General features: G+C 39.8%; 1 protein-coding gene across 1 annotated transcript; it reads left to right on the top strand.

Moving 5' to 3' along the window:
- Nucleotides 1-4,899: 4,899 nt before the first annotated feature.
- cfdp1 (craniofacial development protein 1) lies at nt 4,900-11,517 on the top strand. The gene is made up of 7 exons (XM_029523311.1): nt 4,900-5,156; nt 5,864-5,990; nt 6,610-6,838; nt 6,913-7,031; nt 8,519-8,638; nt 10,252-10,416; nt 10,699-11,517. The coding sequence occupies exons 1-7, from the start codon at nt 5,090-5,092 to the stop codon at nt 10,784-10,786; spliced, it is 915 nt and encodes a 304-aa protein (XP_029379171.1). The 5' UTR covers nt 4,900-5,089; the 3' UTR covers nt 10,787-11,517.
- The last annotated feature ends 1,806 nt before the right edge of the window (nt 11,518-13,323 follow it).

Raw genomic sequence — 13,323 nt, 5'->3', positions numbered from 1 at the left:
ACACAGGATTTGAGTCACAATGAACAGCTCTCAGTTGTGCTGCGAATAATAAATTGTGATTTTAAAAAAAGGCATATCAGTTCACAAGCATTTTGTTGGATTTCTACTGGCCCATGATACCACAGGCAAAGGCCTGTTTGAGATATTTTTGGGGCACCTAGAAAAACTAGGTTTGGACCTTGCTAACTGTCATGGCCAGTCATATGACACTGATAGTAATATGCAGGGCAAGAACCAGGGGGTCCAGAAGAGAGTGCTAGATCTCAACAGCATGGCCTTATGTGTTCCCTGTGGAAGTCACACACTGAACCTTGTTGTTGGTGACATAGCCAAGTCATCTGTGGCATCGGTCAGTTTCTTTGGTCTGTTGCAGCGTCTCTACTTTCTCTTCAGCTCCTCAGTACACTGCTGGACCATGTAAAGACCTTCACCCTAAAGGCACTGTCTACGATGAGGTGGGAATATTGAATCTGTTCGTTATCAGTTGCCTGACATCCTTACAGCATTGACTGTGCTAGAGGACCATGCCAAGGAAAAGCGGGATGCAGAAGTTGCCTTGTCAGCCAGAGGGATCTTCAAGGAGATGCATACATGTCCTTTTCTGGTAAGCACCATTGTCTGGTACAGTGTTTTGTACCACATAAACAAAGTCAGCAAGCTTCTGCAGAGCCTCACAGTGTCAGTTGATACATTTAGGGGGGAAATCACTGCAATTACCAGCTTCTTACGGGAATTCCGAGAAATGGGAATCAACTCGGTAAAAAAAGATGTCAGGGAAATTGCACAGGAGATTGAGGTAGAAATAAGCTGACCATAGGTCCGAAAGAGAAGAGCCAAAAGACAGTTTGAAGGAGGAGAGGAAAAACAGTCCAGCGCAGAAGAGACCTTCAAACGAGAGGTTTTACTTCCTCTTGTCAGCCTTGGTCACTGTCAAAGAAAGGTTTTCCCATATGGAAGAATTTTTCCAGCTGTATGTATTTCTGTACTCCAAGGACCTGATGAAAAACACAAAGGAGGCTGGGGGAATGCTGCCACAAATTACAGCAGGCAACAGAAGATGTTGAAGCTCAGGACCTGAGGCTGGACGTAGAGGTGGCAGTTCAGTCCTTCCCCACAGACATTCAAGACCATCAGAGGTGCTAAATCACATCTATAAGGAGAACATCTTTGACCTGTACCCAAATTCAAGTATTGCACTCAGGCTCCTTCTTCTTGAAGACAAACAGAGAGAGAAGGAGAAAAAAGCTGAAGAGGTAAATGATGACATATTAGATTAACAGTCAGTGCAATATGTGTCACCATAATTGATCTTATTATTTTGTGTACTATTTTGTTTTTGCAGGTGATCCAAAATAGACAACAATATTGTATAACCAAGATCATACATTTGTTAAGAGTTGAAGAGTCAAGATTATCTTGTCAGTGAGAACATGCATTAGTCAGGGGTTGAGGAAGACCAGGAAAACTACATTTGAGACAAATTCAAATCTATTTGACCACATCCATGCTTTAAGACTGTGAGAGTTTGCAATGTCCATAGAATATACATATGAGGGACATTAGATTGGTAGATGCAGGGGCCCCCAAATGACTGTTGGCCTGGAGCCCCCAGGGCTCGGTACAAGCCAGGCTGGAACAACAGAAGAAAGCTTGGTAAACAAAAAGCACTGGAAACTCCAGGAAAACGTAAGCAAACTGATCTATAATAAACCTTGTAGACAGGGCAGATGATTGCTGCCACCACCTAAAATTTACCGATATGTCAAGATTCAAACAGACCCAATAATATAGAAATATAGGCTTTATTTAATTAAAAATTGATTATTTAGGACACAAAAACATGACGGGGAACAGACAGTTAATGGCTAAGAGGGGGAGTACCAAACATTCAGAGCTTATCAAATACCATCAGGGGCTAGATAGGGAGTAGACTAGTTTAAACGCAACCACACTTAAAAAAGTAAATAAATAAATCACATAAATCACAGCACACCACTGCAGACTTGGAATAAACAGCAAAACTACAAACTTTAATTCATTTAATTCCCCACTGCACTTCCAGCCTATGAGTTGCTACATACTGGACCCTCCGCAAGGCTCCTATCCACCCCTCCCTGCCACTAAACCTGCCAGCCCTCACACAATGTAAATAAAACAGATAAACTAAGACAAAACTACAATGAGACAGACAAAATAAAGAGTAGAGTGCTGAACTTGCCTGTTGGCAAGGACCTCCCCCAGGTCTTCGCTTGATGTGCTATCTGACCCCCCGGGGAAACAGCTCCCCACTAATGCCCTGGGAAGGAAGGCAACAAGCCCCCCCCTCCTCAATCAGGACAGGCTCCCCTATCTTATCTTCTTCACACCAGCAGACCTAACCAGCTGCGATCACCTCTCCCCAGGCAAAAGGGGTGCCAGCCGCCAAACAGCAAAAACAGTTACAGCCGAGTTACAACTGAGTGATATGTCCTTTGTAAAAACTCTCCTCTCTACCTGGTATCCCACATGCACATTACTTCACTACTGCACTATTGTAATATATTGTACTACAAATATTTCTAATATTTCTAATTTCAATGTGTGTGTGTGTGTGTATATATATATGTGTGTATATATGTATATTTCTCATGTCCAAGATATTCCAGTCAAATTCCTAGTATGTTTTTGCATACCTGGCAATAAAACTATTCAATCAAATTTAGATTTGATTGCATGGAAGTCTACCTTAAGGCCATATGGACTATTGACCGCCTTAATACCAGATGGACATTTAACATCTACCTGAAGACAGGACAGATCTTTCAACCTTTCGATTGACAGCTAACAGCTAGCCTTAGAGTGTATGGAAAGACTCTGGGGATTTGTTAGATATTTGTCAACACTAATGTGCGTTGGAGACAATGAAAGATGTTTGGTGGCGAAATAACGGGAGTGTATTGACAGTTGCTTTGGTCTCCAAATTGCCCCCTCTACTGGTTTCAGGCAGTTACTAATCCACGAAGGATCCAAACTCAACACTCAAAATCATTGATTGTTTATTGGTTTATTGATTGCATATGTCAGAATTAGGCAGTTATAAAGATGGAACTTGTGTTTCATTTATTTTAATCACTTAATTCTATGAAAATTTGAAGGTAAAACCCTGTTTCACTGTCTTTACAAAAGGTAAAATGATCAAAGAACTTGCTTACTCTGTCTTGGATCAAAGTGTTTCATGACTTTTTGGGCTATTTATTATTATTATCCATTATATTTACTCAGAAATCTGACTTATTCTGTTATTGAATAATTGAATTGAGCAGGAACAGGAAGAACATGAAGTTCCACATAGGAAGACAAAGATAATCGTAAATCAAGATACAGACCTGTAGTATTTGCCAGGGGTTTTATTTCACACTGATGCTTATTAATGCTGAGATTCTCCTTTTCCATGAAGGACTAGTCCTGCTCCAGGTTTCTGTGTTTTTTAGAGTTTTCCCGACCTCAGTCTCTCTGTCAGGTGCTGCTCTTGATGGACAAACTGTGGGAATAGTTCATTCTGTAAAAAATTTCATGTAGCAGATTCAGATTGGTATTATTTGAAAAGAGCCTTGAGAAAACTTTGACCATATAAAATAAATTAACCTAAGTAAGTATTGACTGATATTTTAGAGTAAACACAAGAAACGTGTGACAAAAGTGAAAACAAATTTGAAAAAACGTTCATACATGTTCAGTAACTGAAATAATGGTGAAATTAAAATACAGTAACAGATTTTATATATCAAAGATTTAGGTTAAAGCCTAACTTATTGTCATATGTATTCAGAATAAAATCATATTCTGATATCAATGATTAAAACAACATCCTTCGGTTTGTCAGAGGAGGAAAATACAGAGCAGTGGCTTGTTTACATCACATGACAGTGAAATTGAGCTTTTGTAGGCAGTCTGCAAAATAAGAATTTAAGTGATATAACAACACCACTGCTCTTCCTCTTTTGATGGAAACGAAAACAAATATCACTGATAAATCCATGTTATCCAAAGTGGTCCCAAAGTAATACTGCAAGTATTTTGTCTATATGTGATGCATATGGTTTTATGACAAAGCAAAGCTTTTCCATGCCAACTGAATAACTGTAATAATAAATATGTCAAGTTTTACAAAATAAAAATAAAACCATTCCAAAAGGAAAAGTTTTTCACAATTGGGTGACATAGACTTGAAAAAGCTTTAGCCTTTACCTAATAAATGTTGTAGTTCTGTATTTAACAAGGTATACGACAGCTGATACTGTAGCTTTTGCTCTTTTTTTCAAATTCATGAAAGAGTCATTCATCTTTTCTTACTGTGTGAACCAAAATGTTTAATTTATCTTCTTCTGAATGACACTGACGTTTTTACTCTTAAAAATATGTTAACAGTAAAAAATAGTTTTCTTTGGCTATTTTTTATTTCATTAATTAACATTAATTAATTAACAAAAAGGGTTCTCATCCTTTATTTCCGATTTCTCTCTGGAAACCAACCAAATTATGAAATGTATTTCCTTGATAAACAAAAAAAAAAAAAAAAGATTACAAAAATATAGTTGATAAGTTTCCTTGAAAATTGAACTTGAACCTTTTTTGGATTGTGAGTTTAACAAATGATTCTAATGAATGCACATGTATGTTTTTTTTTTCCTTTCTATTTTCATTCTCAATTTATTAAATATATTTATATAGGTACATCTGTGTTAGTGCTTATTTATCTTAGCTGATTCTCAATCACAGTGAAGACGTGCATAGATAGTCTTTTTCATGCTAGTCGATTCTGACTGTTAGTATTTTTTAAATAAAGTTAAAAAAAAAAAGAGAAAAACAAATATGGCAGCGCATCATCGCGCAGGCGTATACTGAAGGATAGAGTGGCGGATTGATATTGAGCTGTCGACCTCGCCGTCGCTACAGGAAGTCGCATTGTCCCCTTGGTTTGTCAAAGAGGTCCAAGCGTGGTGAAACACAGACACATTTGTCTCTTGATTCTACCGTCAGCAGAAGAAAATAGTGGAAAGGAGGAGGCGTTCACTGCCAGTTGAACTTACCCCCGCAAACTGAAAGCCTAATGAACTACTCTGACTACGACTCTGATGGCTACTCGTCGAATGAGGACGCGGACTACGTACCGTCAGGTGAGGAAAAGATCAGCCTGGACGACGACTGAAAAGGACGACGTATAGTCTAACGTTAATGAGTATTAGCTTAGCCACATGTACAGACCATAGTAATCCACGTACGGCAGGGCATGGTCACCTGGACGCAAATTGTTCACAGTCCCAGACTCCAGGGCTGTTAAATAGTCTTCTGCTGAATCCAATTCACTAAACAGAATCGTGTAACATATTTATCATTTCTGTGACTAGTTAACTGATTTCACACCGAGTTTAAAAGACTCAGTTTCTTCCTGTTCTCTAACCGTCCTCCTGGGTCAGGTTAACCTGCCAGATAAACACACGTGATTTCATCTTTGAAAGTGAAGGCAAGGTGATCATCATAGGTAGGGCGCGATGAAAGCCACCAGCCGATTCTCAGCCAGTGCTTCTAAAGTATAACACAAATCAACACACACCGACATACATGACGGTTGTTGACAGGAGTACTGCAGTCCATTGTAAGTGAGAGACAATTCAACTGTCCAGACTAACCAAGGCTCAGATGCCAAATATTCTATTGACCGGTAAAGAACTGAAACATCACCTCCATCTGAAGCCTATTTCATGGCATTTCCATATAGTCGACGTCATTAGACATTAAACTGCTGTGGTGGGGAAATGAATGTCCCTACATTATCAAAAGCATCAGGGGCTTTTTCCCATTGCTTCCTGTTCTTCCTCCTTAGACAGTAACATGAGTGAGGATGACATTAATCAGTGTGAAAAGGAAGACCCTCTCTGCGAGGATGACGATGTGCCACAACTTGATGATGTCAACAAGAAGAAGAGGAAGAAAAAGGAGATCAGTATTAGGTGAGAGCAGTGGTGACTTTGGTATAAAAATATAGTGGTGGAATCAAACACACTTTCTACCATTATATGCACAACAAATGAACTTTGCCATCATTGGTGCTGTGCTACCTTTTTCACTTGCAAAGTTCCCACTTAATAATGCCATCCAAAATGTAGAAAATTAGGTCTCTTATAAATCTGTCCATATCAAGTGCGCTGGCTCGAAACAACATTTATATGAGCACAATGAAAATGCAATTTAAAAAATCTCTATTAAAATCAACCTCTGATCACTTGTGTCTTCAAACAGTGTCAAGCCCAAACCATGGATTCAGTAGAACAGTCAATGCTTGATACTGAAATACTAGAGTAAGAATAAATTATATTCACTGATTATGCTCATTTCTTAAAGAGAAACACCATTGGTGGTGTTGGGCCACTGGGACACCCACAGATTAGATTCTACAGTGGTAAAAGAAAATTATTGTTTGATACATAACTAGCAAACATAATTATTATTTCTGAAATCGGGGCTATTTATTTTTTATTTTTAGTTATTTTTTTTTGTGTCTTTAGAACGTTATTTAAATAAAAACAGGCAATTCTAATTATGATGACTTTGATTCACTGGTGTCCACAGAAAGAGGAAGAATGGAGTCCTGAAAATAGAGACGGAGGTGAGGGATGGAGATGGAGCAGCAGAGCCTTGGTCACCTCCAGAGGAGCTTGTGAAGCTCACTGAGGTAGGGCAGGACGATGAGGCCAAACAGAAGAAGAAATCTGATGATCTCTGGGCAAATTTTTTGTCTGATGTTGGATCCAGACCCAAAGATCCTACACGTACCTCCCAGTCAAGTGCCACACAAAAGGTAAACATGTCAAACATTTGTGGAAGGTTGTCTATATTTACACATCATTAATCGACTGTTATTTTGTTCCTCAGGCTGGCTCCTCTGGGATTAGTTGCTCTCACGCAAGCTCAGAGACTAAAGAGGGTAAAGCAGAAGAATCTGCCACAGTCATTATCACCAAAGTCTTTGACTTTGCTGGAGAAGAAGTCAGGTTTGGATATCACACAACACACAGGAATAGCACACATGATTCATCAACACACAAATAATTAGGCCAGGCAGAGAAGACCAGTCAGATACAGGAGAGGCTGCTGGACCAGAAAGCTCCCAAACATCCCCAACACCAGACCAGGGATTGAACTTGGATATGAATAATAATGAAGCATTATCCAAAATACTAAGATTCAACCATAGGCAATTTTATCACCTATGACCTTAAGGCCGTTAAAATAAGTGAATGGTGGTGAACTTCCATCATTGAAATAACTGCATGGGGAGAATCACAGATAGCCTCACAAGAATGACTTCAAAGTTTCTTGAAACAAGAAGTTCTGAAAACCCAGAATTTTACTTGTTAAGCTCATTAACTACAAATCCTGCTTCTTAGTTCAGGCCCCTAGCCTTAGCCTCCTGTTAGTTATTCTGCCCATTGTCAGTGTCTTAATAGTCTACATGCTCCTGCTAGCTGGAGATTAACAGCTTGCTGATAATTTCTGCTGCATATGGTAAAACATAAGCTGTGACTGATGAACTGATGTGATGACAGTGACACAAACAGTCGGTTACAAAGTCTGACAGCACTGTAAAACACACAATTAAGCAAGTCTCTGATTTTACAGAAATATATTTAAAAATAAAACAGCAACACTGAGCTGCTCAGCAGCTCTCTGCTCACTAACAGTTTTCCAAACAGGGAAATTTTAACTGGGGTCACAGCCCAAAGGTTAATCTCCTTTTTGGAGCTTTTGTTTTGTCGTCTGTGCTGTCCCAGAACAAACATCATTATTTCATTGACCAGCAGGTGGTGCTGCTGCAGCACCACCACCAGGTCAAACCTCTTCCGACCTACCCCCCCTCCCTCAGCTCTATTCACAAACATTCAGGCCCTAAAAATTTAACAACCATCTGTCCTGAGTTGCATAATGTATCAAATATTTTCCGATGTCCATGAGTGAAAACCTGGACCAGATCTAAAATCTCACTTAGAGTGACAGCCAGGATCAGTCATTGACTATTGATCTCACACTGAGCAGCAGCCAGTCTGACCTTGTATCATCCAACTCTAGTCATTATCAAAGGTGCTGGCAGTCAACCATTCAGGATATTACAGATGAAAACATTTTAATTATCGGTATTAAAAACATGCTATTTATTACAGGCAGCCACATGTCTTTAACTGTTTATATGTGAGCTGCTTTCTTCCGACTGGATATGAGCTTATGTATAATTCATCTGATTCATTATGTGGGGCGCTGTTAGCTATGCTGTGCTTTGATTCTGTGCTTTTGATGACAGGTTAGTTTATTGCTATTGTAGCCGATCCTGGAATATATATAGGACCACAAAGGAGCCATAGCATATCAAAGGCTGCAGCAACAACATAATCTCATGTCAGTGTGAATTCACTCTCCCCTTGTGCATTGAAAAAGCTGTTAACCATCATTGTGATGTCCAGCGTCTCCTGTGTCCCTCCATTAGGGTGAGTAAGGAGGTATCAACTGACTCGAGGGAGGCAAAGATTTTTCTGAAGCGCCACAACACCAAACAGGACAAGAACCAAGACCAAGAGACCAGCTCACCACCTCCTCCTGGTCCCAGGTACGACCACCATTCCCCATCTGCCCTGCATCCATAAGACTCCCCTCCTCACACCCAGTGGTGGACAAAATACACAGCTCCAGTACTTAAGTCAAAGTACAGATCCTCCTGGTCAAATGTTAAGTTGAATAAAAGTATTCTTAAGTAACACTTAAGTATTCAAAGCACTTTTGATCACAACAAAATGTATCCAGAAACAGTACATTCAGTACAGTACAACTTACTTTCGGCTATTCCCTGTTTGAGGTTGCCGCAGCAACCCCAAACTAATGTGTACCTTGGCTGGGAATCGAACGCTGGTCTCCCACATACCAAGCTGTTATAGTCACCACTAGAATATTGAAAATTACTGCATAAGAGCAAATCCTATAGAAACAAACTAAACTGACAAAAGAACCAAGACTGTAATTGTTCTTTTTATTAAAAGAAATTCCCTCTCCTGTTAAAAATTTAAATGCTAATTAAATAAGTTACAAATAATAAAAGGTTACAATAAAGGTGAGAAAACCCTTGTAAACTGAGCATTGCCTGCCAAAGCAATGATTTGGTGTGCACAACAGCAGTGGATCTCCTTTACTCTTCCACTTGAATGTTACCTGGAAGCTCACCGTGCAAACTGTGTTGCGGATGGGCGAGGTACAGCTACGGCAACACCAGTTGAACACGAGAGATGTGCATGAATGGAGTTTGTGGAATTCTTTAACGCAAATGTAATGAGTGCCTCATAGAAATGTAGTGGAGCCAAAGTAAAATATTTTCCTTTCAATTGTAGTGGAGTAAAAGTACAAAGTTTCCAAAAACTAAATCACTCAAGCAAAGTACAGATCCTCAAACTATTATATAAGCACATTACTTAAGTAAATTTACTTCTGATGGTGAAATACAATCACCACTGTCACACACATTCTCCTGAAGTAAGCATCTCTTTGAGGGAACCCTAACCCTAACAAAGTTGGCAAACAAAGCTGGGAGAATAGCTTCCTGAACAGAGAGGAACAACAGGTTTTATGCCCAAGATAACATCAAACATCAGGACACAGGACACGTTTTCTCCTTACATCAACATAGCCCTAACGGTATACAAGACAATGTCGTCATGTTAATCGCTTATTTATGGAAGAAGGTGTCTGTCTTTGTCATCAGACATAAACATCTGCACTTAACTCTTTCTTCAGGAGCACAACAGGTCAGAGCAAACACATTAAGTCATCAAGGCATGTTACTACACAACTATAAGATGTATAGAATTACATTCCAGATATGAGGAAACATTTTTTTTATCCCTGCATTAATGAAATGTTATTTATTGAAACAAATAAAAACAAAGAAAAAAAATATGCACCCAAAATGTTAGCAATAAATCAAAATGAATATGATTTTCAAAATCAAAGGGTAAAACATAAAACATATAGTGCCCTTTTATTTCAATCATATTAAGAAAAGCTTATGCACTAAGATTATGTAGTATGATGTGCAGAAACAATCATCAGCTGCAGGTCTACATTTCAGTAGGGAATGGGGCATTATAATGCTGTCTGCGAGCTTCAAGCTTACTCTCATATCTCCATTCTGATGAGACCTCTGGTTTTTAGTTAACTCCATGTCTTTTTCAGCTGCAGCGTGAAGCGTCCTGCAGGCATGTCCAGTGTCCTGAGTCGTCTTGGGGGGAAGAAGCAGAAAATGAGCACATTGGAAAAGTCAAAGATGGACTGGGATGCTTTTAAATCAGAGGAGGGAATCACCGAGGAGCTGGCCATCCACAACAGAGGCAGAGAAGGGTAAGAGTCTGACTGTCTGTCTGATGGACTGGCCGTCCAAACAAAATTAATTTGATGCATCCTCTGAAATGGGAAGACCCCCCCCTCCTCCTCCTCACCCAAAAGAAAGACACAAATGTATTCAAATTTAGAGCAGAGAGCTGTTTTTCATGTATGTGCTTTTGGGTGGGTGTGTGCACGCGCATGCTAATAAGTGTTGTGTATATTCTTGGTTGTACTGTTTGTACTTGTGATGATAAAAGTAGGTCTAATGCTCCCCCATGTGTGTTTGTATGTTTCCAGGTATGTGGAAAGAAAGAACTTCTTGGAGCGAGTTGATCACCGCCAGTTTGAGTTAGAAAAAGCAGTTCGGCTGAGCAACATGAAATAATGTCACAGACTGACAGCACACACACCCTCACACAGTTAAACTCAGAGACAGATGTGTGGACTGCCTGCTCAGTCTATTTGGTGTTCAGTGCTCTGTACTTCCATCATCATGAGAATCAAACTGTTAACCCATCACACTGACAGTGTCTTTAAGAAGTCCTGTCCTACTTCCTGTCTCAGAACAGGACTGTAAAGAGTCAACTGGTTTTATTCTCACTTTGTCCTTCTGTAAGTGCTTTTGTCCATTATTCCTGTTTGTCATTGTAACTCACCAGTTAACCAGTTTGGTCAACGTACTTCAGTCAAATCCCAGACTTCATGTGATGGTCGAGGTTTGGGGTCAGAGCTGAGTTTCTCTCTGAATTTTTATTTTCACGTTATGTCACTGTTCTCTTGGGTGGCACATTTGATCTGTTAGCCTCCTGCTACATTCCGACAGGAAGAGGATCACCATCTTTATCACCACCACCACCATCATAATTTTTCCAGCTGCCTGCACAAACCTCTGGATTCGGCACTGGCTGCAAAGCTACACAACTTGGGAGGAGTTCACTCTGAGCAGTCCCCAAGTGCTGACAGCTGAGCTGCCCTGTCCCTCACTTGTCCCTCACCTGTTGTCTTGGTCCAAAGGAGGCAGGGAGACAGAGGGGAGAGTGATATTTGACTTCTTGTTTTTCTCTGTTCATTTGTAAAGATATGAAATTAGTAATAAACTGGAGTTTTTCAGCCTAATTGTTTTTCCTGAGATGTTATGCTGTTAAAGCTCAGTTCCTGTGGATGAATGGGTCATCAGTTGTTGCTGCCCTTGGTTGGCTTCTTTTTGTAGCATCACGATTGTTGTCTTGGAACTGTCACATTCACCTAAAGACCTTAAGTTTTAGTCAGTTCGTCTGGTCGAAAGCGTCAGCTCTTTGTCAGGTTACTGTTTTCTTTAGAACCCATCATGTCTACATAGGAAATGCACCATAAAAAGGGTTAGGGAACTGACCAACTGAACCTGACCAGCTCCACATAAACTCAAAATTCTGCTTTTTAGATTTTTTTTTTTATCATTATATTTGATAATGATAGTTAAAATAAGCTTTACAGAACAACTTTGAAAATTTGTAGTCTTTAAGATAGAATGCTTGACAGAGTAATAGCAGCACTTTCTGTGTTGTAAACGACAGTGTCATTGTTTTTGCCTTTGTGCACTTGCTGTCTTCACTAGGAGCTTCCTGCAGTGAGATCTTAGACCTCTAGCTATAGCCAAACAGCTAAAAAGACTGTTTGAAAGTTGGGGAGGAGAGTTGAGTAGGAAAGACGCCCTTCAGTCAGATGTTGTTGGAATTCAAACCTGTTCTAGAGACAGACACCAAAAAAAAGCTGGCAGCTCGGGATTGAGTGGCTAGAGTGTATGCTGTGTGCCAGGTATGAATCCAGCTTGGCACCTTGATCAGATCAGTCATCAGCTTACCTAACTCTCTTGACTTATGTTATTCCTTCACATTCTCACTGTGGACATGTGATGCGGTCTTTGACCAGGACATTGACAAAGATGATTTTGCTTTATAGATTTGCATCATTTCAATTGATTATCATAACACGTGGAGGTGATTGACATATGTCTCTAAAGTGAAGCCAAAGATGAAGAGCCTTAAACCTTAATTCTATCTCATGACCATCTGGGGCTCACTCCACTGGCTGTCAAATGAAATGAGATTGTAGTGAAGTCTATGGGAAAATTTTCAGAGTTCCCCTTAACTTTATTTCTTTTATGGTCTCTAGTGTTATCTCAGGTGTTATTTAAACAGGGTTTGTTAAGAATTAATTGAAATTATTGAAAGTTGTTGGGAATTGTTTGGAATTTATATTAGTCATTCAGAGTTTTTGTAAGGTCAGCATGGCTGTAGATTGGTTAGCGCTGTTGCTCATGCTTTCACCATGCCTGTGTGGGTTTCCTCCCACCGTCCAAAGACATCATGTTTGGGTTCATTAGTGACTCTAAAATGTCTGTAGGTCTGAGTGGTTGTTTGCCTCTTGTCTCTGTCTGTTGGCTCTATGATGGACTGGCACCCTCACCCAGTGTGAGCTGGGAATTGCTTCAGCACCACCTATGACCTGGAAATGGATAAGTGGTAGATGATGAGTGAGTGAGTTATTGTTAATTATTATGAGTTACTGTCAATCATTAAGAATAACTGTTGATTATTTGAAATCAGAAATAGTTTTATTGCCAGGTGTGTAAACATACAAGGAATTTGACTCCGGTGTTTCCATCTTGGACATATTCTGGGAAAGACAAAGAGAAATAATTCATAAAAAAATATATATATATATATACAATGAAATGAGAAATATTTGAAGTCGAATATGATACAAAGGACTTGTCAATTATTACGAGCTAATTGGAGCCTCGTTGGTAAAGGGGAGCGTATACTCCGTTAGTACGCGGGAGGGCAGTGTTCGATTCCCCGATAAGGAACCCTAGCTACGAGGTCCACTAGTGGTACTTTTATGCCGGTCCCAGGCCCGAATATATGGGCGGTTTGCGTCAAG

This window comes from Echeneis naucrates, chromosome 16, assembly GCF_900963305.1.
Source record: "Echeneis naucrates chromosome 16, fEcheNa1.1, whole genome shotgun sequence".
NCBI classification, from domain to species: Eukaryota; Metazoa; Chordata; class Actinopteri; order Carangiformes; family Echeneidae; genus Echeneis; species Echeneis naucrates.
This window is presented reverse-complemented; position numbering and strand designations above follow the sequence as displayed.

Coding starts and splice junctions, on each gene's coding strand:
- cfdp1 (XM_029523311.1), top strand. CDS start 5,090: ATGAACTACTCTGACTACGACTCTGATGGCTACTCGTCGAATGAGGAC. Junction 5,991..6,609: donor AAAAAGGAGATCAGTATTAG/GTGAGAGCAGTG, acceptor TGGTGTCCACAG/AAAGAGGAAGAATGGAGTCC. Junction 6,839..6,912: donor AGTCAAGTGCCACACAAAAG/GTAAACATGTCA, acceptor TTTGTTCCTCAG/GCTGGCTCCTCTGGGATTAG.